The sequence below is a fragment of the Schistocerca piceifrons genome, chromosome 6 (genome assembly GCF_021461385.2).
Source record: "Schistocerca piceifrons isolate TAMUIC-IGC-003096 chromosome 6, iqSchPice1.1, whole genome shotgun sequence".
In the NCBI taxonomy this organism is placed as follows: domain Eukaryota; kingdom Metazoa; phylum Arthropoda; class Insecta; order Orthoptera; family Acrididae; genus Schistocerca; species Schistocerca piceifrons.
In genome coordinates, this window is record NC_060143.1 from 91,806,155 (window position 1) to 91,833,655 (window position 27,501).

The 27,501-nt window shown below is 41.1% G+C and overlaps 1 protein-coding gene across 1 annotated transcript in view; it reads right to left on the bottom strand.

The window, feature by feature from the left end:
* The window catches only part of LOC124803013 (endoplasmic reticulum lectin 1), a 102,281-nt gene that overhangs the window by 68,849 nt on the left and 5,931 nt on the right, over nucleotides 1–27,501 (bottom strand). The window contains exons 2-3 of the mRNA XM_047264119.1: nucleotides 18,999–19,088; nucleotides 624–707 (exon numbers count right to left, since the gene is read on the bottom strand). Coding sequence (XP_047120075.1) covers nucleotides 624–707; nucleotides 18,999–19,088 — 174 coding nt within the window. The remainder of the gene's footprint in view (nucleotides 1–623; nucleotides 708–18,998; nucleotides 19,089–27,501) is intronic.

Consider the following 27,501-nt stretch of genomic DNA (forward strand, 5'->3'; position numbering starts at 1 on the left):
CAATAAAATAGTGAATGCACAATATCACAGCTGTAAAAATAAACTCAGTAACTGTCAAACTCCACTAATGAAAACTTCTAGCAGATTAAAACTGTGTGTTGGAGTAGGCCTCGAACCTGGACCCTTGCCAGGAAGTTTCAAAACATAGTCTACTAAAGAGTGACAAATGCATTCTGGAAACAATCCCATAGGCTTTGGCTATGCCATTTCTCTGCAATATCCTTTCTTCAATGAGTGTTAGTCCCACAAGTTGTGCAGGAGAACTTCTATGAAGTTCAGAAAGTAGAAGAGTGGTACTGGCAGAAGTAAGGCTGAGAGAGTGGGGCAAAGAAGAAGGTTCTGGGTTTGAGTCCCAATCCAGTACATTGTTTTTATCTGCCACAAAAGTTTCAAAACAGCACACACTCCACTGGACAGTGAAAAGCTCTAGATAATATTTGGGATCTGCTATCACCAGTTAGTGACAACAAAGATTTTGTGATTTATCTTCAGAAGTGATGCTATTAAATCAGACTTTACCTGCATGTTCTGTCAATATTTACAGCTCACTTTAATACATTGCATTCACAATCAAATTCTCAATTCTAAATACATTTATTTTGTGATAATAAACTGCTGCTTACCCGATGAGAGCACGGTGCAGACGGTGGAAACACTGCTGACAGTAATTCAAGTGGATTTTGCCCATCATATGTTTCTACAGAGTCCTGTAAAAAAATAATAAGAGCTGCTGCACTGGTGACTAAAAATATACTTTTAACTCATTCTGAAAGCTGGATAAAATAATGGAATCAGTGTAATCCATGAAAGTGAATTAGAAGCCAGAAGTAAAAAACACAGCTCACAGCACCTGTCATGTTGCAGATAAAGTCTCAATCTTATCATTCGCTACTTCTTGTAGGTGCAATAGTTCATCACAAATGGCATCATTTAGTGTTGATGTTGTGTTCATATAACATTTTGTCGTATCCTATCAGTTGGGACAGTAGCCTGCTTCTTTTATTTTATTTATTTAAAATGTAAGGAAAAGATAGATTGCTACTTACCATTATGATAACATGTTAAGTGCTGCCAGGGTTGATGGTCATGTGTGTTTGAGGTGTGCTTGTTTGTGTGACCAAATGTGTGTGTGTTTTTTTCTTTTTCTGATGAAGATTGTATCTGGAAGCTAATGTGTAAGTGTCTTTTAACTGTGCCTGTCTGCAACTTAACACGTCATGTTTATGTTAAGTAGCAATCTATCTTTTCCTTACATTGTAAATAAAGTAAATAAAATAAAATTAAAAAGTAAAAGCAGACTATTCACCAACTAAAAGAGAGGGCATGACAAAACTTTAAATGAACATACCGTCAACACTAAATGATGCCATTTGTGATGGACCATTACACCTACAAGAGGAACATATCAATATGATGGTAATTTCATCTGCAACATGACAGTTGCTGTGAGCTATGTTGTTATGTGTTATAGCTATCTTCACCATAACCAGCTCACAGCTCCTGAACAGGAATAGGTCAGCTGCTGAAATACAGTACAGAAAAATGGAATCAACAACTAAGAAGGCACACCATTAGTTGATCACAACAAGAAAACCAGAGAGATGACGCAAAGATATCTTTTGGGCAGAGCTTTAAACCATATAATAAACAAAAGCACGCAACATGAGAAGATTTGGAAGACAAACTACAGAAGGGTCTCTCTCTCTCTCTCTCTTTCTCTCTACACTCAAAGCCAGTATGGAGGTAAAGAAATCTAACTCTCCATTATTAATAATTATGGAAAGGATAGATTGCTACTCATCATGAAGATGGCATGTTGAGTCTGGCATGAGCAGCCAGAGATAGCAGTTGTATGTGTGTGCAGTGTGCTTGCTTTCGTGCATGCGTGAGTGTTTTTCTTTTCTGCTGAATACTTTGCCAAAAGCTTAACGTGCAATAGTCTTTTCGTTGTGCCTGTCTGCAACTCAAAACTCAACATGTCATTTTCACTGTGAGTAGCAATCTATCCCTTCAATATTTGTTGCTGTTCCAACGTGGACTTTCCACTGTTTGATTCTCCATTACTAATGAGAGTCAATGTGCAGCACTTGCATTTAAAACTTAATTTCTCATGTATTTTAGGGCAAACCCCATGTGTTCCCTCATCTGAATCATGGTGCATCTCAGTGGCCACAAATAGTGGTGCGAGGGAGGAGCAAACATAGGGAAAATTGTGGATCACAGACCATGGACAGCGTGTTTCTGCTCATTTATTGTTTAGACAGGAAAAGAGAAAGCACACATAGAGCTGCACTACTGTAGCTCAGAGCATGACAAATAATGATCACTGTATAATATTGATAAGTTTGTTGTCAACAGAAGAATAAATCTGAAACCATATCCAACACAAATGCTAAAATTTGTCTGATGTAATTAGTTTTGGTGACATATTAAAAGTGCCAAGGTGTCACAAAAAACTGCTTAAGTATCAAACCTGAACATATAATCCTTGTACACTGAACCTTCTTCTATCCACCCCTCTGTGAGACAGCTTACAAATATCTTTCTAAAGATTTCTTCCTATACCATAATGGTGCATCTAGCAACTGTCATGTTGGAAAAACACAGCATTACTTAGTAATACAGCACTTAACATTTTGGACACTTCTTTCCACATAATTCAGGCTTTCCAACATACATGCATCAGGAAAAAATGCCATTCAAGGTGTTCTGATTATAAACAGAGAAGTAAATGATCACACTAAACATAAAAAGAAACAGTTACCTCACACACCACAAATGAGGCAGCAGAAACTATTTCTGTGGTACTGAATATTGGCCTTAACTGTGATCTTCCACCAAAGAATAAGACTGCTGATACTATGACATATAACTGGGCCAAAGCAATCACACTGTAGATCAGAATTAGACTATCAGCTACTTCCTTTTTGTTCTCTCTTTTTTGGTGTTTTTGATCCCTTTAACACTGGATCTAAATTCTTCTCTTCCACAGGTCAACCACACACCAGACATCGAATTGCTTAGATTTTATACCTGTGTTAAGATGAATGCATTATGATTCAATTTGCTGTGTGTGTTTGTACTGCCCTCGCATATCCCAGAGCATACACTAAATTAGTTCTTCAAAATCTTATCACTATGGCACAGATACCTGTTAACTACCTCCACTCCCTCTGAAAAATACCTCTTTTCTACGAACCCAAATTCCTCTCCAACTGAAAACCTCATTCTCTAATAACTATGCCGACACACAAAATGCCACTTTAAAAAGGTGCCTTACATTCCAATCTCATACTCTCTTCTTCAAATAGCAGTATCCACCAAGAAGCACAGCATCACATTAAACCTCTGCATTGACCTCTCAGAGTTGCCAAACCCTAGCTTGATGATCTGCTGCAGACCCAGACTCACTTTATGGGAGCCACACAGACCCTGAACACATGTGTCCTCAAAAGAACTCTCAGTCCCATAGATGAGTCGGTTCTTTCCAGAGATCAATTTTAACCCTATATAAAATTCAATTATGGCGTAACTGTTGAAGATCCACTTTTATTTGGCTTGTTCGCATAATGGAAACATTTTCTAAATATTTTCCCAAGAGAACAGACTTAGACCAATGCCTACAACGAGCCCTGCCTCACTCAGTTTGCACCTCTAAGTACCTGTGATCCTCTGCAAATCATCATCTTCCCTGGAGACAAAGGCTCCATAATTGTTTTCATAAAGAGGCTTCCAGTCAGCTGTTGGGAAAGTTTGCCTACAAGCTCTGCTTCAATCATCCTGTTCAAAAGACCAGGATGACCTCCAATTTCTTCTCAAATTCCTAAAAGCTATCTTCCAAGTCTGTTTCCTTCTTTATTCCCATCATCCTACACATTCGCACTTTCTACATATTATTTAGATCCCCAGCCCAGCAACCCAACACACCACATCATGGCTGGTTACTGTGAGTGCTCCACTGACAGAATCTCTACAGAACTGGCATCAGTGATCTAATGATGAAACACTATCTAAACTTGTACACAAGATATATATGGTTCAACCCGGTTCATTGGATTACAGATGGTAACTTCCATCTCACTAATCACTCCATTACTCTACCAAAACCTCTGTTTAAATTAGACCTGTTAGTCACCAATATTTGCACTTTGACATATGCCACCGATACCATGATACCACACTAAAGAGTCCTATGTACAGCCTAGCCATCAGTAGACATCATGTATACAATGACAAATAGTTTCTCATCCAATATGTTGCAGGTCTTGCTGAATCCATCCTTCCCAATTCGTCAAAAAAGAGATTTTCCATATCTTATCTTCATAAAACATCTAACACCTCAAGGGAATTTACTGACCAACCACAAAGGAGAGACCCTCCCTCCGTCACTCAATACATGAGCTGGAATAACTGAAACATGTTTTCTGACATGATTTTGACTACTACTCATCACGTCCTAAAATGAGGAACATTCTTCCAATGTCTTTCTCTCTACAATGCAACAGTCTTGTACCACTCTCAGGGCTGCCAACTACTGTTGTAGTAGTAGTAGTAGTTGTTGTTGTTGTGGCAGTCTGCAGTCCAAAGACTGGTTTGATGCAGCTCTTCATGCTACTCTATCCTGTGCAAGCCTCTTCATCCCTGAGTAACTACTGCACCCTACATCCTTCTGAATCTGCTTAGTGTATTCATCTCTTGGTCTCCCTCTACAATTTTTATCCTCCATGCTTCCTAATACTAAACTGGTGATCCCTTGATGCCTCATATCATGTACAACCTACTGATCCATTCTTCTAGTCAAGTTGTGCCACAAATTCCTCTTCTCCCCAATTCTATTTAGCACCTCTTCATTAGTTACATGATCTACCCATCTAATCTTTAGCATTCCTCTGTACCGCCACATTTCAAAAGCTTCTATTCTATTCTCTTCTTACCTACACTGTTTATCATCCATGTTTCTCTTCCATACATGGCTACACTCCATACAAATACTTTCACAAAAGACTTCCTGACACTTAAATCTATACTCGATGTTAACAAATTTCACTTCTTCATAAATGCTTTCCTTGTCATTTGCCAGTCTACATTTTATATCCTCTCTACTTCTACCACTATCAGTTATTTTGCTGCCCAAATATCAAAACTCATCTACTATTTTAAATGTCTAATTTCCTAATCTACACTCATTTTCATAAATTAAGGATAATTGCAGAATGTGGTGCCACACAACATGGCACTACACAAAACTGGTGCTAATAGCATAGGCACATAGGGAACACACACGACACAGATCTGTAAGTCCACAGTATTGGTGATAAGTTGAGAAAACTGTCCCAAAACACATGTGCTACAAAATGCCACTGTTTGCTGTGCATGAACCCTGACAGCAATATGGGATATGATCACCATGCACACGTACAAAGGTCGCACAATGGGTTGGCTGCTGGGGTATAGCCTCCCATTCTTGCACCAGTGCCTGTCGGAGCTCCTGAAGTGTCTTAGGGGTTTGAAGACATGCAGCGATATGTCAACCGAGAGCATCCCAGACGTGCTCAATGGGGTTTAGGTCTGGGGAATAGGCAGGCCACTCCATTCGCCTAATATCTTCTGTTTCAAGGTACTTCTCCATGATGGCAGATCGGTGGGGCCGTGCTTTATCGTCCATTCGTCCATCAGGGGGAAAATGGGACTCACTGCACCCCTGAAAAGGCGGACATACTGGTGCAAAATGACGCCCTGATACACCTGATGTGTTACAGTTCCTCTGTCAAAGACATGTAGGGTGTACATGCACCAATCATAATCCCACCCCATACCATCAAACCACGACCTCCATATAGGTCCCTTTCAAGGACATTAAGGGGTTGGTATCTGGTTCCTGGTTCATGCCAGATGAAAACCCAGTGAGAATCACTGTTCAGACTATACCTGGACTAGTCCGTGAACATATCCTGGGACCACTGTTCCAATGACCATGTACTGTGTTCTTGACACCAGGTTTCATGGGCACACCACGCTTCATGGGCTCTCCTGTGATCAGGGGTCAGTGGAATGCACTTTGCAGGTCTCCAGGCGAATAAACCATGTCTGTTCAGTCGCCTGTAGACTGTGTGTCTGGAGACAAATGTTCCAGTGGCTGTGGTAAGGTCCCGAGCAAGGCTACCTGCAGTACTCCCTGGCCGTCTGCGGGCACTGATGGTGAGATATCAGTCTTCTTATGGTGTTGTACACTGTGGACGTCCTGTACTGTAGCGCCTGGACATGTTTCCTGTCTGCTGGAATTGTTGCCATAATCCTGTGGTCACACTTTGTGGCACACGGAGGGCCCGTGCTATGACCTGCAGTGTTTGACCAACCTCCAGTCACCCTAGTATTCTACCCCTCATAACATCAACAATATGTGTTCTTTAAGCCATTTTCAACACACAGTCACCATTAGCACGTCTGAAAACAACACAGTCACCATTAGCATGTCTGAAAACCTCTGCACACTTACTTGCTGCACCGTACTCTGACATGCACCAACAAACCTCTGTGTATGTGGACTGCTGCCAGAGCCACTGTGCACCGCATGGTCATACCCCGAGGTGATTTAAACCCACAAACCGCCCACCAGAGCATTGTTTCACCACGTATCAGCATTATCCTTAAATTATGAGCATAAGTGTAATTCCCTCACCATCACCTGATTTAATTCGACTACATTCCATTATCCTCGTTTTGCTTTTGTGGATGTTCATCTTATATCCGCCTTTCAAGACATTGTTCATTCCGTTCAACTGCTCTTCCAGTCCTTTGTTGTCTCTGAAAGAATTACAATGTCATCGGCAAACCTCAAGGTTTATATTTCTTCTCCCTGGATTTTAATTCCAACTTAAAAATTTTCTTTTGACTCCTTTACTGCTCAATACAGATTGAATATCATCAGGGATAGGCTACAACCCTGTCTTACTCCCTTCTCAATCACTGTTTCCCTTTCATGCCCCTCAACTCTTACAACTGCCATCTAGTTTCTGTACAAACTGTAAATAGCCACCTTCAGAATTTGAAAGAGAGTATTTCAATCAATTTTGTCAAAAGCTTTCTCTAAGTCTACAAATGCTAAAAATGTAGGTCTGTCTTTCCTTAATCTATTCTCTAAGGTAAGTTGTAGGGTCTGTATCGTCTCATGTTTTCCTGTATTTCTACGGAATCCAAACTGATCTTCCCCGAGGTCAGCTTCTACCAGTTTTTCTATTCGTCTGTAAAGAATTGTTAATATTTTGCAACTGTGACTAATTAAACTGATAGTTTGGTAATTTTCACACCTGTCTGCACCTGCTTTCTTTGGAATTGGAATTAATGTATTCTTCTTGAAGTCTGAGGGTATTTCGCCTGTCTCATACATCTTGCTCACCAGATGGAAGAGTTTGTCATGGCTGGCTCTCCCAAGGCAATCAGTATTCTAATGGCATCTTGTTTACTCCTGGGGCCTTGTTTTGACTTAGGTCTTTCAATGCTCTGTCAAATTCTTCACGCAGTATCATATCTCCCATCTCATCTTCATCTACATCCTCTTCCATTTCCATAATATCGCCCTTAAGTATATCGCCCTTAAGTATATCGCCCTTGCATAGACCCTCTATATACTCCATTCACCTTTCTACTCTCCCTTCTTTGCTTAGAACCGGTTTCCCATCTGAGCTCTTGATATTCGTACAGGTGGTTCTCTTTTCTCCAAAGGCCTCTTTAATTTTCCTGTAGGCAGTATCTATCTTACTCCTAGTGATAAACGCTTCTACACCCTTACATATGTCCTCTAGCCATCCCTGCTTAGCCATTTTGCACTTCCTGTCGATCTCATTTTTGAGACGTTTGTATTCCTTTTTGCCTGCTTCATTTACTGCTTTTTTTTTTATTTTCTCCTTTCGCCAATTAAATTCAATACCTCTTGTGTTACCCAAGGATTTCCACTATCCCTCATCTTTTTACATACTGTCAACTATTGTTTCCCTAAATAAAGGGTAATGACATTCTCAGTTACTGGATTTTTGCAGTAAATCTATTTCATCTCTTACTTGCTGGCATTCAATTTAGGTTAAAAACATATGCGTTTCTTAAACGTGAGAATATTTTCTCTACTGTTGTTTAAATGGAATTGTTACTCTGGGTTGTTATGGGGACACTCCACATCAAGTGGACCAGTGTGTCAAACCTGACCATTTTCAGTCTGAATGAAATTTTAAACAGAGGTTTCTTATAGAAAATATATATAAAAAAGGGCTCAAACTTCGAGCTCAAGAAACAAAAAAGCAGCACGAGTAGGACTTGCACTCTGAGGGCTCCACGCAAACTTGATATGTAGATAACAATAACAATAATAATAATTTTGTTTGGCTCATTGGTGTGATGGAAGTCATTCTATTGGACACCAACAACAACTTTAGTGTTCCTAATTTACCTCCATTATCCAACTGGGGAAAGGGGACCCACCATTTAAAGTGGAAGCTGAACCATGTGTTGTTTGTGGTGACTCCTCAAATCATTCTTATCATTGAGAGGTGAAGGCTAGGTTAATACAAAGACTGAAAAATCTGTGACCTGGCCGAGACTCAATTGTGTGACTTCTCAGTTTACACGCATGTGCTTTCCTGCTAGACCACCAGGTCCGTCATGTACCTACACTATTACATAGGTGATATGTAGGCTTTGATGGAGTGAGTTTGTATCAAAATATGTAACATATACGGCTGTATCTTTTGATTCCATTAACTAAGAAGCTTAAATTATATTCTCTACAAAGCGACTGTAGACCTCAGTAGTTGATATAAAGTTCAACTTGATACCTCTACCAATTCCTGAGAAAAAGGAGTCTCAACAGACAGACAGGCAACAAATGACAAAAAGATATTTTTTTTAATGTGATGTAATTACAAATTAACTATGTTTAGAATTTTTTCCTTTGCTTGTACTACGAATCTTTGCTTCTCATCAAATTTCATGATTGTAGGTCAATGGGAAGTACCCTATAGGTTCTGATGAATGAGTTTGGGAGTATTGAAACACAAGTTTGTGACATAAATGACCATCTCTTTTGATTTTATTGACTTACACGCTTAAAATTTCCACTCCGCTAAGGGACCATAGACCTTAGTATGTAACATAAATTTCAGCTCGATACATCTACCCATTTCTGAGAAAAAGGGGCTTAACAATCAGATAGACAGACTACAAAGTGGTCCTATAGGGGTTCCAATTTTACAATTAATTACAGAACCCTATTAAAAAAAGCCATGGGTTTCTTTTTTCTGTCCACACCACTCCTTCCCCATCGACATCACGCGCAGCCTTCTTCCTCCACTACCCCCAACCATGATGTGCCCCCCCCCCCCCCCTCTCTCTCTCTCTCTCTCTCTCTCTCTCTCTCTCTCTCTCTCTCTCTCTCTCTCTCCCCCCCCCCCTCTCCTTGTTCGTCACTTCCCGCTTCTCCTCCCCTCTCCCTACCTCTTATATGCTCTATCCTTGGAACTTCTTTCGACTTGCTGTGCAGCTGCTGAGTCATTGGTGGAAAGACCCACTTCCACACTAACCCACTATCCCCTCTTTACCTCATATGCCCTTCCCTATGTCCACCCCACTTCCATCTGCCCAGGAAACTGCTACTGATAAACCACAGTCAGTATCGCCATGGCCACAGGTGTTTGCATTTGGGTTTCTGCATGGTTGTATGCCTGACTGTGTGTTGAAATCTAATATAAATACTGTCTTCTGTTGTGTGTTTCTATGCACCACACATCAATCAGCTATAGGTGATTGGTTACCTTTCCTTGATTTTACATATAAAATCCACATTCCCAAAGCTAATATTAATTTCCAGGCTATGATTGACTGTCTTTTTTTAATAAATATGTAAGCCTTAAGTAAGTACTTGGTTTGTATTTTTCTAATGGCTCTTGCAGACAATAGTTTCAAGGGAACCCAACTATTTGTCTGTTTCTCTGTCTATATTCTATACAACTTCATATTCAGATGCTATTACCTTCCAGACAATTAATAAAAGTAAAAATTAGCCAATTTAATTAAAAAGAAAGTTTAGTGTTTAATAGCCCATTGATGCCATGAACAGCAGGCCAATATTAGCTTCCATAATGGGAAGTAGCGAACTGATGGCAAATAAATGCAGTAACTTTCCTGTTCATTCAAATATAAATCCGGTGTGCGCAACACTGTGTCACTTCACTTGGTCCCACTTTATTTCAGCAGTAACACCCTCTTGCAGGCCTTGGCTCTTGACCTGCACATACCAGTGATTGCTATATGAAATGCCTCACAGTGTAAACCACTTCATGGTCCCGGTACATGTCAAGAATCAAGAGGAAGTGACAGCAGAGAGCTGAGGGGTTAACTGAGTCCTTAGGACCATGTGAAAGGTCCAGGCGAAACTTCAGCCTAGGTGTACACCATGGAGGGCTCATACAGAGGCATATAGGCAGTCATTTTTCCCTCGTTCTGTTTGGGAGTGGAACAGGGAGAGAAGGTGCTAGTTGCGGTACGAGGTACCCCCCACCACGCACCGTATGGTGGATTACGGAGTATGTATGCAGATGTAGATGTAGAGATGTACTTGAATGGACCTCAATTTTAGGTGGTAAAGGCAAGAACTCCAATTCAGACAGAAGAGATCGGATGCGAACCACAATCTTAAGCCCTGACCTGGGCCTCCAACGCGGGAGATGAACCGCTGTGGATGAGAAAAGGAGACGGCAATTCAGATGCTCAGGAGATCTATGAAAGTGTGCAACGTAACTGGCGAGCAGTTGTGCACACCTGACCTTCAATGGAGGGACTCCGGCCTGCACCAGGATGCTGGTCACCAGACTCGTCCTAAAAGCTCCTGTTGCCAGTCTAACACCACAGTGGTGCTCTGGGTCGAGTAAACACAATGCTGAGGATGCTGCCAAACCATAAACCGGACTCTCATAGTCAAGGCGGTATTGAACAAGGGCTCTGTAGAGCTGCAGCAGCGTAGAGCGATCTGCACCCCAGTTGGTGTTGCTCAGGCAGTGGAGGGCATTGAGGTGCTGCCAACACTTCCACTTCAGCTGAGGAAGATGAGGAAGCCACGTCAATTGGGCGTCAAAAACTAGTCCTAAGAATCGATATGTCTCCACTACAGTGAGTGGATCATCATTAAGATAAAATTTTGGTTCTGGTTGATTGGTATGATGCAGACAGAAGAGCATGACACACAACTTCACAGTTGAAAACTGGAAGCTGTGGGCTAGAGCCCATGACTGCGCCTTGTGGATGGCTCCCTGTAGGTGCCACTTGGCAACACCAGTACTGGAGATGCAGTACGAAATGCAAAAGTCATCTGTATACAGAGAAGGTGAGACCGACAGCCCTACAGCTGCTGCTAGACTGTTAATGGCCACTAAAAATAGAGATACACTTAATACAGAGCCCTGCGGCACCCCATTCTCCTGGATATGGGGGAAACTATGGGAGGTACCAACTTGGACACAGAAAGTACGGAGTGATAGGAAATTTTGGATAAAAATAGGGAGCAGGCCCTGGAGACCCCACTCATATAATGTGGCAAGGATATGATGTCGTCAGGTTGTGTCTTAAGCTTTTTGTAAATCAAAAAGGACGGCAACCAGGTGTTGCTGTCTGGAAAAGGCTGCTCGGATGGCAGACTTGAGGGAAACTAGATTATCAATGACAGAGCGACCCTGGCAGAAACCACCCTGGCATGGAGCCAGTAGGGCACATGACTCCAGGGCCCAACACAACCGCCGACTTACCATATGTTCTAAAAGCTAACAATGAACATTGGTGAGGCTGATGGGCCGATAGCTACCCACATCAAACAGGTTTTTACTGGGTTTGAGCACTGGAATGATGGTACTCTCCTGTCATTGCGATGGAAAGAAGCCATTGCACCAGATCCAGTTAAAGATGACGAGGAGATGTCACTTGTAGTCCGATGAGAGATGTTTGATCATCTGACTGTGGATCTGATCTGGCCCAGGAGCTGTGTCGGGGCAATGTGCAAGGCCGCTGAGGAGCTCCCACTCTGTAAATGGAGCATTATAGGGTTCACTGTGATGTTCAGTGAATGAGAGAGCTTTCCTTTCCATTGGTCGTTTGAGGGTGTGAAATGCTGGGGGATAATTCTTTGATGCGGAGGCAAGAGCATAGTGCTCAGCAAAGTGCTTGGCAATTGTGTTTGCATCAGTAGATAACATACCATTGATGTAAATGCCAGTAACACTTGTCGGGGTCTGGTACCCACAAACACATCTGATCTTCGTCCAGACTTGGGAAGGTGACATATGGCACCCAATGGTCGAGACGTACCTCTCCCAACACACCTGTTTCCATCTTTTTATAAGCTGGTGAACGCAAGCACGGAGCCATTTAAAAGCTATCAGGTGCTCTAGGGAAGGGTGCCAGTTATGTTGCTGCAGAGCTCGCTGACACTCTTTAATGACCTCAGCAATTTCCAGCATCTGCCAAGGTACAGATTTTCGCCGGGGGCTGCCTAAAGAACAAGTGATTGTGTTTTCCACTGCAGAAATGATCATTCTAGTGACCTGCTCAACTACCACATGTGGGGGAGATTCAAGGGTGACAGCACAGGTGAAAGCTTTCCAGTCTGTTTTGTTTTCCCATCTTGGTAGACGTCCGGGGGAATGGTGCTAGGGGAGTGACAGGAAGATGGGTAAGTGAGCTGTCCAGTGGACACTTGGGAGAGGTCATGGGCTGCAGAGGGATAACTCAATGGCCGAGTAAGTGCCTTGAGGTCGAGTTGAGACAGTAAAGTTTTGACGTCTCTACCTCAGCCAGTAAGCACAGTGCCACCCCACAAGGAGTTATGGGTGTTCAACTCTCCCAAAAGTAGGAAAGGCTCAGGGAGTTTATGAATCAGTGCAGCCCATGCATTCAAGGGTACTGCACCATCTGGAGGAATACATACATTCCAGATAGTTATTTCCTGTGTTGCCCATATCCTGACAGTCACAGCTTCAAGAGGGATTTGAAGGGGCACAGGTTCACTGCATACCGAGTTCAGGAAATAGACACCAACTCCATGAGACACACTATTATAGTCGTTACTGTTCTTGTAATATCCCCTATAGCCGCAAAGGGTAGGGATCCACATTGCCGGGAACCAGGTTTCCTGGAGGGCAATGCAGAAAGCAGGTGTAAATCCATAGCTCAGCCAGGTGGTGGAAAAAAACCGCAGCAATTCCACTGGAGGATGACGTTATTGTGAGGCTGGGAAGGCACGGAGCATGCAAGGAGGCAGGTTACTCCTCAGGGTCACCAGCTGCCACCAACTGAGTATTTGTATCCATTCCTGTTGTGGATGAGGCATCAGTGAGGCCCAGGTCCTCAGGGGATGCTGAGATCTCCACCTCATCCGCAGGTGCAGAATTGGTGTGGAGTTTTGGGGCCACCGGAGGGTTCCTTATCTTAGCAGACTTCTTTGTTTGCTTACCCTCTCAATTCTCTTTAGGCGCTTGCAGGGAGGATTTCTCTGAAGTAGCTTCAGGCAAGGAGGAAGACTGTGAAGCTCTTCCTTCAGCAGTTTTTGGCTCCTTTAGCCACTGGCTAGTATACGCTGTGGCATTAGTGGAGCCCTTTGGAGAGAGGGTCCCAAGGGACCCCTTCCACACAAGAGGAGCTGGAGGGGGCTGTTGCTTATACGACTGGGGGGAGAGGACTGATGTCCCCTATGTTTGGGGGGACTTGCTCCCAAAGTAGGTACTTTGAGAGCTACAGAAGGAGATTTCCCCCCTACAACCAAGGAGGCAGATGTATTCTGGAGGCCCAGAGGCTCACTGTTCATGGCACAGAGTGTGGTACAACTGGTACTTGTGATATCGATGGTAATGTAGCTGCAGCATATGTGGACGTCAACCGAACGGAGCGTAATCGTTCAAATTTACGGTTAGCCTCTTGGTAAGTCAACTGGTCCAGGGTCTTGTACTCTATGATTTTACGATCCTTTTGGAGTACTGTGCAGCAGGGAGAGTGCTGCTCTCCGCAGCTGGTACAAAAAGTGGGAGGAGGCGCACAGAGAGTATCTGAATGCAGTAGACATCCGCAGTCTCGACATGTGGCGTTGCAAGTGCCGTGGGAAGACATGTGCCCAAATTTCCAGCACTTAATCACCACATAGGGAGAGGCATGTATGGTTTAATGTCACAGTGGTAAACCATCACCCCGACCTTTTCAGGCAATGAATCATCCTCAAAGGTCAAGATGAAGGCACCGGTAGCAACTCTGTTGTCTTTGGGTCCCCTGTAAATGCGCCGGATGAAATGAACACCCCAGCCATTCTAGATTGGCATGGAGCTCATCGTCAGACTGCAAGAGAAGGTCGTGACGGAAAATAATCCCCTGGAGCATGTTGAGGCTTTTATGGTGAGTGATGGAAACAGGAATATCATCCAGCCGGTCACAAGCGAGTAATGCCCAGGATTGAGCTGGGGATGCTGCCTGAATCAAGACTGCACCATTTCTCATCTTGGACAACGCTGTCAATTCCCCAAACGTATCCTCAAGACGTTCAGCAAAAATTGAGGCTTCATAGGTAGAAGGGAGTCCCCGTCCATTCTGTTACAGACTAAATACCAAGGCGAATAAGGCTCTCTCCTTTCTGGAGGCCTATGTTCCTCCCATGGTGTAGCGAGGGAGGGAAATGATTTAGGGTCATATCTGTCAGCACTGTACTCAGTCTTGCCCTTCTTAGAGACTGCTGGTGCCATATGGTCACCACCAAGAGATGACTTAGTCTGCTTCATTGCGGGTCATCCGCCCTGATGCCACCCATTCCGATCCGGGGCTCTCCTCACAGGTGCCACTCAGCCACAGCACAGGCCACCTGGCATGATGGCCATTGCTGGGAGTCCTGATGCCTCTGGAAGACAGGCATCTACTCCTTAACATACATGGGGAGTTTACAGCTCAGGAATCAGGAATAGATCCCTGTGTAGTCAGGGGGCTACCACCACTTGGGTACATGACAGCCCCACCACAACGGACTGGCTACCACGCTGGATATTGGGCGCAGAGAACTCCAATACTGTCATGGGGGCAAAAGAGGACAGGAGACAACAGAAGAAGATGACATACCCTGGAAAGTGTCCTTGTCCTACTAGTTGAAATGCAGGTGGAGATGCAAAACCATGACAAGAGGTTCAGGAGACCGAATCTAAGGGCACTATGGATAACTCATGCACCAGGTAAGGTGTCCTTCCTCGTACTGCCCGCACTTCTGTAGAATTTATAAAGTGGCAGATCAAACCATAAAATGGGACCTGAACTTACAGAAACTGTGAGACTCCTTTTAGTCACCTCTTACGACAGGTAGGGATGCCTCGGGCCTATTCTAACCCCCAGACCTGCAGGGGGAAAGCTCTGTATTTCCCTGTCTCAATTTCTCTTTCACAAACTTTTTCAAATGACTACTAAACCGATCTAGCACAAGAAGAGAACTCTTCTTCAATAAAGCACTCTGTTAATCCATAATTTCATACCACCAACCTTGTCCATCCAACCCTTGTCATGTAAGTAAACAATAACACCTGGTGGCATTCCAGAAAATTTTGGCATTGTTTTGTGCTTGAAAATGATCACCGAATTAAGTTTAGTACCACCAGCAACATTGAAAGAACAACACTGTAGTGGATTTTTTCATGTCCAATTGTTTTTATAGTTACAGTTGTAGCACCTTTCATGGCAACAGTTCTGTTACTCGGCACATCAAATGTCAGAGAAGTTTTGTCCATATCCGCTATTTGGATTAGTTCCACACTGCTTTTCTTTCGATGTTGAACAATAAAATGATGGAAAGATAATATATGCTCTTCGTACTGTTGTGGCATCTTCCGAGATATTTTGGTTTTGGCTTGCATGCTAAGACCATGACGCTTCGTAAACCTATAACACCAACCAACTCCACCCTTAAAATTTGTTAAGTTTCACGGTAGCACTAGTTTATGAGCATGTATTTGAATCATTTTTGTATTAATTCCAATGCTATTTTGATGGTCTCAGTTCACTCTTCCATCTCCATGCCCCGCCACAGTCACCACCAACCATCCTAGCCAATACCACTACTTGTGCCAGGAAGCCTGTAGTTCCATAAGATAATAGTAAGTCCATGTGCATCTGGGGGAAAAGGAGGGAGATCGGATTATAAGCTATAAAGGAGAACTGTTACCACAATCTAAGCAGTAGAGCACCCTTTCCTTTGTGCCATCTCCTGCTCAGCATCTTACATGTGGGTGAATAGCAGTCTATCACCAAATACGCTTAATGTACTGTCAACAACTATAGTTCAATTCTTTTATCTTGGCGGCTCGCGCATGCCCGCCCAGACGCAGGATATTGCTGCGTTGCCAGTTGCACACGACGCACGCGCCAATAGAAGCAGCGCCATAGTATAGCGTAGTTCGCGAGCTTACGTTTAGGGGGGAGGGTGCAGTTCATGAAGTAAAGCCACCACGGCCGCATTAACCCTTTCACTGCTACAAAGAAGTGCTCCCTGCATTCCGCGCTGTGCGCAATTTTGTCACTGCACTGCTTGCCTGTGCAGACACATCGTGTTCCGACTGCTTTGACACTCTTATCAATCGATTCCACAAAAACTATTTGGCCCAAAAATTAGATTTTTACACATTATCTTGACTGATACCTTCCCCCCATAAATGACTTAATTTTGTTTCGATGTTCAACGCAGTTATTATGCAGCATTAAATATAGTAAACCATTGCATGAAATTTTGAAGAGTTTGCAGAGGTAAAAGTCCACAGAGTATACTTTCAGTATGGTCGATTTTAGTTGCCACAATGTTGAGAATGAAATGTGGACAAGATACCTAAATTTCATATAAAATTTACTGTATAACAATATCTCATTTAATTTAAGTACCACATAGGTGTCGTATGTAGTATTGAGAAATATTCCGTCTTTCGCGACTGTAACAAAAGTTTTATTTACACTGAGCACGTTTGGCTTTATTTTAAAGCACTTCAATCAATCAAAAGGAAGTAGACAAAATACATTAAACAAAACTGTGGACTTACAAAAACATTAGGACTTGAATATACCGTCTATCAGTGAAGTGCTCTGAGCTATGTCAAATATAATTTTTGTGTGTGGCACACACAAACAACATTTATTTGCTAAAACACTGATCTGCCAACACAAACGTTGAATATTGTGTTACCGCAGCACAAAACTACGAAAGGTGACTTGGCAATGGATGAGACAAAATACTGTCCACTGAATATGCTTCAAAAGAGAGAAACGCGTCTGGTCTAAATAAGCCCCTTATTACAGTTGCAGAAGAGGAATTCATTTCAGTACCATTGGTAAAACTGCGACTGTGGAACAAAAACAAGAAAGAGAACATAGAGTACCATTGTGTATGTGCCATACCTTTCCTTGATTGAAGTGCTTTAAAATAAAGCCAAACGCGTCCGGTGTAAATAATACTTTTATTACAGTCGCGAAAGATGGGAATATTTCTCAATATGTCATACTTAAATTAAATGAGATATTGTTATACAGTAAATTTTATATGAAATTTAGGTATCTTGTCCACATTTCATTCTCAACATTGGGGCAACTAAAATCGACCATACGGAAAGTATACGCTATGGACTTCTACCTCCCTCTGCAAACTCCTCAAAATTTCATGCAATGGTTTACTACATTTAATGCTGCATAATAACTGCGTTGAACATCGAAACAAAATTAAGTCATTTACGGGGGGAAGGTATCAGTTAAGAAGACGTGTAAAAATCAAATTTTTGGGCCAAATAGTTTTCGTGAAATCGAATGATAAGTGTGTCAAAGCAGTGGGAACACCACATGTCTGCACAGGCGAGCACATGTCTGCAGCAGCGAAAGGGATAATGAAGAGACAAAGCACTAGAAATTTCAAAAAATTGCATCCAAACGAATATAATTTGTGAAGTAAGGCACTTCGATATTGTTTTTAAATAATGAAAATATTAAGCACCGCGCAAGGTTTGAACTCATAACCTTTCGCGTAGCAGCCCAACTAGAAATTTCAAAAAGTTGCATTCAAACGAATATAATTCGTGAAGTAAGGTACTTCGATATTGTTTTTAAATAATGAAAGTATTAAGCACTGCACAAGGTTTGAACTCACAACCTTTAGCGTAGCAGCCCAACACCTTAACCGTTACGCTAACGCACCTCGTCTCACTACATAACGGCATGAGCAGTATAACACGTCACGCAAAATACTGACAAACACTGTTGGTATGACTATGAATTACTCACGCTTCGTCGAAGTACAACAGAAAATAAACAATTACCGCTGTTCTTTATTGCGAAAAAGCGGTTCGTGAGAGTGATACAAACACCTTTCCTTGCTATCGCCTGAATCAGGAGTCTTATTGCTTGTTTGGTTTAATTAATTAATAGAATATGAAGCAATTGGTATAAAGAATGCTTTTTCCCAAACTTTCTATAAAAGAATGTCTGCTATCAAGACATTGCTTTTGTTCTATTACTTTATTTATGACTGAACGTTTCTAAAACTGAAGACACTCGTTCATGATCTGCACTGCAGTCGAGATGTGGCAACGTCGTTCTCTGTTCATTGGCTGACTGTGTTTTGTGACGTCAGATGCGCAGAACGAACCTAAACTCGGCCGCCAACATAAATGATGCGCACTTTAATCATACAATATTATAGCCTATATTTTACTTATTAGTTATTGTTTCCATAATTGTCTATTCATGTGGTTTTTCATTCATTCTGACATTTCAGGTACCCAGTTTAATTAATTATAAATTTTACTTTCATCGTTACAGATATTGTTTTTCCCTTTATTGGTGTTTTACACTTTCATTTTTGGGGACCACAACAACTTAAAACAATTTTCAGCAATGTTAAAACCAACTGTTTTGCACTGATACAACAGACAAGTAAAGTGTGTATTTATATAGTGCACATATTTTGTTACCTTTTCTTCCTCCTGAGATGACGGCAACAAGCATTTGTATCGCTCATTGTTTGCTGATGTGACAAAAAGGGGTTCAGCATCACCTATTTCCTAAAAAGAAAATACTGTGTTAATAATTTTCTTATATCAAAACCAAACATCAGGATATATTAAAATTAAAAATTGGTATGAGCACCTCAACTACCTAAATTAGCTGTGGTTACCATGAGCACCTGCTTTAGTCAAACTACAGAAAATCACAAAGTGTTGTAGAATTATGACAGAGCACGGTTGCCACTACCTTTGAATATTTCCAAAAACAAAATAAAATTGATAAGTATCATTCTGGTATTCTTTAACTACATTTTGGTCCTACTTTCTCCTCTTTACCATGCATACCTCTTAATGTCTTCCATTTCTCATAATGATTACAACTTCTGTCTTCTTTTTCTTTCGTCTACTTCATCAGCTTTTCTCTCATTGCTCAACATTTTAATCTCACACATTTATGAGGTTCACACTTAAAGCTTTACGAAAGTAATGCAGACCTCCATGTTTTCTGCAAAATTTTCTACAGGTAATGGTCTATTCCAGGGATGAAGACCTTGTTGTGATGTCTAAATCTGGTGGATCATTATTTACTTAATGAAGTCTGAAGATGAAAAACATAGCAACCAGAAATGACAGCAGTTTAAGAAGACTAAAAAAGGGGAAAAAGGGCAAACAGGGTGAAACATCAGCATGGAAACAACCCCAGCAGGAGTGATCCCAGGGATAGTATCCTACCAGTTTTCACAGCACACCCTCTACAACCAACATACACTGATAGCAATGCATGATATGCTATAACAGAGCTAAATAGTGGCAACATTTATTCTGTTTAAAATTTGGTGAGAAATGTTAAGACTTTCTCACAAACCATGGTCGCTGCCAAGGTAGAGTGGCTTGCATGCCTCAATGACACATGTAGCCATACAGTAGGTGAAACGCAACGGGGGAGGGGGGGGGGGGCGTTGGGGGGGGGGGGGGGGGGGAGCGGGGGTGAGGGGGGGGGGGGTACCTGCGGAGAGTCAGACAGACATATCGTTTCCGAAGTGGGCATCAGTCTTTTCAATACTTGCAGAGGGAACAGTCTGGATAAATTAACTGATCTGGGCTTGTCACATCAGACAATGTGGCATTGCTGTGCTGGTACTGCGAATGACTAAAAGAATGAGGGAACAGCTGTTATTTTTCCAGAGGACATGTAGCTCTACTGTATGGTTAAATACTGATGGCATCCTCTTGGGTAAAATATTCCAGGTGTAAAATATTTCCCCATTCAAATCTTTGGGCAGGAACTACATGGGAGAATTTCATCATTAGGGAAAACAAAACTTGCATAGCACGTATTCTTAGATCGCATAATTGGTAGCAGGTTATAAAATTTGAAAAGGGAAATCAATAGGTTGGAGTTATAGTGGAATTAGTGAAGATCAGTGGAATGATGAACAGGGCTTGTGGTCAGGCGAATACACAGTTATAATTACAAAATCAAATATGGGTAATGTAGGTGAAGGTCTGACAATGAATAAGAAAATAAAAATGAGGGTAAGCTACTATGATCAGCATAGTGAATGCATTATGATAGCCAGGACAGGCACAAAGCCAACACCCACCACAAAAGTAGGAATGTGTGTGCCAACTAGCTCCACAGAGGAAGAAGAGATGATAAGAATGTATGATGGCATAAAAAAAATTATTCAAATGGGTAACATACCGGAAAATTTAATTGTGGTGGGGGAATGGAATTCAAGAGTAGGAAATGGAAGAGAAGGAAAACTAGTGGGAAAAAATGGACCAGGTGAAAGGAATGAAAAAGGAAGTCAACTGGTTGTTTTGCACAGAGCATAATTTAATCATCATTAACATTTGGTTTAAGAATCATGAAATAAGGTTGTATACTTGGAAGAGATAGAGGCGTTGGAAGGTTTTAGTTTAATCGTATAATGGTTGTACAGAGATTCTGGAACCAGATTTTAAACTATAAGACACATCCAGGGGGGAGACGTGGCCTCTGATCATAATTTATTCATTATGAACTGTATATTAAGACTGAAGACATTGCAAAAAGGTAGGAAATTAAGGAGGTGGGTCCTGCATAAGTCAAAAGAACCAGGGTTTGTTGAGAATTTCAAGGGGCGTATTAGGCAGTGATTGACTGAAAAAAAGGGGAAAGAATACAATAGAAGACAAATGAATAGCTTTGAGAGATGAAACAAGCGAAGGCAGTAGAGGACCAAATAGATAGAAATCCTTGGATATCACATGATACATTGAATTTAATTGATGAAAGGAGAAAACATAAAAATACAGCTAGTGAAACATACAAACTGGAATACAGACATCTAAAATCTGAAATTGACAGAAAATGCAAAATTGCTTAGCAGGAATGGCAAGCTGACAGGCCTTTGATGAAAAGAGAAGCAGCTATGTGAATATCAAGATCTCAGATGGAAAACAAGTAATAAGCAAGGGAATGAAAGCTGAAAGGTAGAAGGAATATATAAAGTGGCTATACAAGTGAAGGTATTATTGCAGAAAGTGAAGTGGGAGGAGATGAAGTTGATGTGGGAGATATGATGCTGTGAGAAGAATTTGACAGAGCACTGAAACACCTAAAGTCGAAACTAGGGTCCTGGAGTAGATGACAACTCCTTAGCACTACAGATATCTCTGGGAGAGCCACTCATGACAAAAGTATTTCACCTGTGTGCAAAATGTATGAGACAGGTGAACCATTCTCAGACTTCAAGAAGAAAGTAATAATTCCAATTCCAAAGAAAGCAGGTGTTAACAGGTGAGAACATTTGAAAACATTGTTCTTGTGAAACACAACTAGCTCTTTATACATAAAAACTGTTGAGTGCTATTGATGAGGGATTTTAAATTGATTCCATATTTCTAGATTTTCAAAAGGCTAAGTTTAAACAAAGCTCCTGGAGTAGATGACACCCCCTCAGCACTAAACATATCTCTGGGAGAGCCAGTCATGACAAAAGTATCCACCCATGTGCAAAATGTACAAGACAGACAAAACAGCCTCAGACAAAAAGAGTAATAATTCCAATTCCACAGATAGCAGGTGCTGCAGGTGTGAATATTTGCAAACACTGTTTTTGTGAAACATGAATGAGTACTATTGACAATTAATTTCAAATTGATTCCGTATTTCTAGATTTCCAAAAGGCTTTTGATCTGTACCAAACAAGCAAACTTACGGAATATTGTCTCAGTTATGTGACTGGATTCATGATTTCCTTTCAGAGAGGTCTGTTTGTAGTAATTGACAGCAAGTCATCGAGTAAAACATTCCCCAATGTAGTCTTATAGGTCTTCTGCTGTTCCTTATCTATATAAATGATTTAGGAGACAATCCGGGCAGCCATCTTAGGTTGTTTGCAAATGACGCTTTTGCCTGTCATCTAGTAAACTCATCAGACGATCAAAACAAATTGCAAATGATTTAGGAAAGATATCTGAATGGTGAAAAATTGGCAATTGACCCTAAATAATGAAAAGTGTGAGGTCATTCACATGACTGCTAAAAGGATTCTACTGAACTTTGATTCCATGATAAATCAGTCAAATATAAAAGCCACAAATTCAGTTGAAAGCCTAGGAATTACTATCATGAAAAATTTAAATTGGAAAGAACACACAGAAAACGTTGTGGGAAAAGCAAACCAAAGACTGCAGTTTATTGGCAGAAGACTTAAAAATGTAACAGATCTACTAAAGAGACCACCTACAGTATGCTTGTCCGTCCTCTTTCGGTGTACTGCTGTGCAGTCTGGGATCCTTACCAGATAAGGTTAACGGAGTACATTGAGAAAGTTCAAAGACGAGCAGCATGTTTTTTATTATCGTGAAATAGGGAAGAGAGTGTCACTGACATGATCCAGGATTTGGGGTGAACACCGTTAATAACAAAGGCATTTTTCATCACTGCAGAATTTTTTCATGAAAATTCGATTACCAACTTTCCCCTCTGAACGCAAAAATATTTTGTTGACGCCGACCTATGTAGTGAGAAATGATCATTGCAATAAAATAAGGAATGTCAGAGTTCACACTGAATGATATAGGTGTTCATTTTTTCTGCGTGCTGTTCAAGATTGGAATAACAGATAATTATTGTGAAGGTGGTTTGATGAACCCTCTGCCAGGCACTTAAGTGTGATTTGCAGAGTACATGTAGATTTAGATTTATTACCCAACTATGTTTACAGCAGGCCATGGTTGCAAAATGCTGACACAAATTTTTTACAGAAGAATGGAAAAAAACTAGTAGAAGCTAACCTCAGGGAAGATCAGTTTGGATGCTGGAGAAATGTAAAAGCATGCGACGCAATACTTATCCTCCAACTTATCTTAAGGCAAACCTACATTTATAGCTGGAATACATTCTTTCGGGATTCTGGAGGTAGCAGGGGTGAAAATACACACAAAAATAGCTTATGTACAACTTGTACAGAAACCACATGGCAGTTATACGAGTCGAACGGCATGAAAGGGGCCCACTGGTTGAGGAGGAGTTGAGTCAGGGTAGCAGACTATCCTCAATATTATCCAATCAGCATAATGTGCAAATAGTAAAGGAAACAAAAAATCAAAATGGAGAAAGAATTAATGTTCAGATGGCAGCAATAAAAACTTTGAGGTTTGCTGACAACACTGTAATTCTGTCAATAGAGTTGAATTAAAGCAGTCGATGCTTAGGGAATTAGATTAAAAAATGAGGCGCTGAAAGTAGCGGTCAAGTTTTACTGTTTGGGCAGTACAAGGACTAATGATGGCTGACATAGGGTGGATATAAATGTTGACTGGCAATGGCAAGAATAGCGTTTCTGAAGAACAGAAATTTATTAACACTGAATGTCAATTTAGGTGATAAGAAGTCTTTTCATATGGTATTTGTCTGCAACATAGCTTTGTACAGGAAGGAAACATGGATGATAAGCATTTCAGAAAAGAAGAGAATAAGAAGTTTTTGAAATGTGGTTGAACAGAATACTCCTGAAGACTAGATGGGTAGGTTGCATAATGAATGAGAAAGAGTGAACAGAACTAGAGACAAAAGTAGTTTGTGGCATAACTTGACTAAAAGAAGAGATCAGTTGATGGGGCACATCCTGATACATTAGTAAATCATCAATTTACTACTGGAGGCGAGTGTGTGAGATAAGAATCATACAGGGAGACCAAGAGATGAATACAGAAAGTGGGTTCAAATTGAAGTAGGTTGCAATAGTTATTCAGAGATGAAGAAACTTACACAGATACAGTAGTGAGAGCTGCATCAAATCATTCATCGGACTGAAGACCACAACAATAGTAACTAAATGATTTGCCAGGTTAAAAAATTACAAATGTATATCACATTTGTCAATACTTGATGCGACTGAAAATTAACTAAGAGGTCCCTCATGATCAGTGCTGCACTGACATGTCCAACCCTGAAACCAATACAAAATTGTATATGGTATTGGACATTGCTGCAATATCTGCTTTCTCTTGAAAGTTCAAGCAGACAGTCTTGCCAGCAGAAAAGTGGAAGACACTGTTGATGCTCCACGAGTAAAGATGATCAAGACATCGCTGAAGACATTGCTCAAGTAGCCAGGTTCTTAAGAGGAGTAATAGATCGAAAAGTCATCAATGAAAAGAGTTCCAGAGATACCTGGCATGAGACAATCAATAATAGGGTTATGGCTATGGCAAATAAGACGACGCTGAACACAGAACCCTGGGGCACCCCATTCTCTTGAATAAAAGTGTTCAACAGAGCCGAGCCCATATGTTTCTTAAAAACATGGTCTTCTAAAAATTCCACGATAGAAATGGGCAGGTGACCCCGGAACCCCCACTCATACATAATATAGAGGATACCCATCTTCAAGCATGTGTCGTACTCCTTCTCCAAATAAAAAAACATGGCCACAGTCTGGAGCTTCTGCAAAAAAACTGTTCATAATATGAGTTGACAAGGTGACGAGATGATGAACTGCTGAGCGGTGCTTATGGAATCTACATTGGGCATTAGTGAGGAGATTCCGAGACTCAAGCCACTACACCAGCCGAACATAAATCACACATTCCATAACTTTGCAGATGCTACTGAAGAGGGAAATTGGGCGGAAGCTGGAAGGAAGGTGTTTGTCCTTACTAGACTTAGGTATGCGAATGATAATCTCACACCGGTGACTGGGAAATGTGGCATCTGTACTGCATAAAAGGTATAAAACAAGTTGCTGAATGAAACATGTCTAGCTGTCAGGAGAGCAATGCGTGATGCCTTCAATGACTACCATAGCAGAATGTTGCCAAATGATGTTTCACAGAACCTACAGAAATTTTGGTCACATGTGAAGGCTGTTAACGGCACCTAAGTTAGTGTCCAGTACCTAGCGAATGAGACAGGAATTGAAATTGGAGGTAGCACAGCACAAGCTGAAATGCCTAACTCCATTTTCAAATGTTCCTTTACAAAGGAAAACCCAAGAGATTTGCACCAATTTAATCCTTGTACCACTGAAAATATGAATGAAATAAGCACTAGTGTCAGTGATGTTGAGAAACTGCTGAAATCATTAAAACTGAACAAAGCCCCAGGGCCTGATGGAATCCCTCACCCAAAAAACCGTGCGCAGTTCTTGGAAGTGATCCACAAAAATACCCTCCCATAATCCCAACATCCATTTATTGTAGAATCTTAGAGCATATTCTCAGCTCAAACACAACTGAGGTATCTTGAACAGAATAACCTCCTCAATGCTAACCAGTACATACTGGAACCTTTGGATTCAGGCAATTAGGTCTATGTAGTATTTCTTGACTTCCGGAAAGCATTTGATGCAGTACCACTCCTATGCTTATTGTCAAACGTATGATCATATGTTTTACCATGTGAAATTTGTGACTAGATGAGGACTCTTTGGCAGAGAGGACACAGCACGTTATCTTGGATGGAGAGTCATCGTCAGATGTAGCAGTAACTTCAGGTGTGTCCCAGGGAAACATGTCTGGACCCTTGCTGTCATGTTGTATATTAATGACCTTGTAGATAACATTAATAGTAACATCAAGCTTTTTGGAGACGATGCACTTATATATAACGGAATACTGTCTGAAAGAACTGCATAGATATTCAGACAGATTTTGATAAGATTTAAAAGAGGTGTAAAGATTGGCACCTTGCTTTAAATGTTCATAAATGTAAAACTGAGCACTTCACAAAAAAAAAAAAACATAGTATCGTATGACTATAATATCAGTTATTCAGTTGTAGGTAAAGCTGGTGGTAGAGACTTTGATTTATTGGTAGAACACCAGGGAAGTGCAATCAGTCTATAAAGGAGGTTGCTTATAAATCAAGCGTGCGACTGGTTCTAGAATATTGCTCAAGTGTGTGGGACCCATGTCAAATAGTAATAACAGGGGGTATTGAATGTACACGGAGAAAGGCAGGACAAAGGGTCGCAGGTTTGCGTAATCTGTATAAGAGTGTCACAGAGATACTGAAGGAACTGAACTGGCAGACTTGAAGGCTGATGTAAACTATCCTGAGAAAGTCTATTAACAAAGTTTCATGAACTGACTTTAAGTAATGACTCTAGGGATATACTACAATCACCTATATGTCTCTCACATATGGATCATGAGGATAAGATTAGAATAATTACTGCATGCACAGAGGCATTCAAACAGTCATTCTTCCTGCAATCCACACACGAATTGAAAGGGAAGAAACCCTAATAACTGGTACAATGGGCCAAACTATCTGCCATGCAGCTCATGGTGGTTTGCAGAGTGTAGATGTCGATATAGGTAATTATTATTCTTACTCCCCTTTTCTGCAGTTTGACAACTGTGTCCATGTTTTATGCTTTTGAACCCAAGAAAACACACCCATATCTCAGAACTGAGTAAACACAGTAATATGATGGGAACGAAAGACATTGGCTGTTACATAATGATTATATAATCCTCTCCCCCTCCTCCTCCTGTGTGTCTCCATAGTGAAACTGTTTGTGTTGTGTTTTTGAGTAAGAGATGGGAATGAGTATTAATGTCAGTTTTACATATGCCGGAAAGCAACTGAAAACTACACTACGACTGGCTGATGCACCAGATGAAATGTCGTTAGTCTGGAATGGAAAACCCAACTACTTCTATCTGATAACAATGTATTGCCAGCAAACGCTCTATATTTTGATGTTACGGGTTATTCCATTTAAAGCAGGACACACTTACGATATTTAAAAGTTTAAAGTTTGGTAATTTTTATATACTTTTTGAAAAGGCTGGACTTTTTACTGTACGGCAACAATGGTTTGTGGCCCATTATTGCTTTCCCTCCATACTTTGTAGCCATTTTTATAATGTCGTATGTTTTTCATGTGATGAGTGTGTGAATTATCGGAGATTTTGGACCTTCATTTCAACTAAGTGGCAGATACGAATTAGCATACCATTATTTATA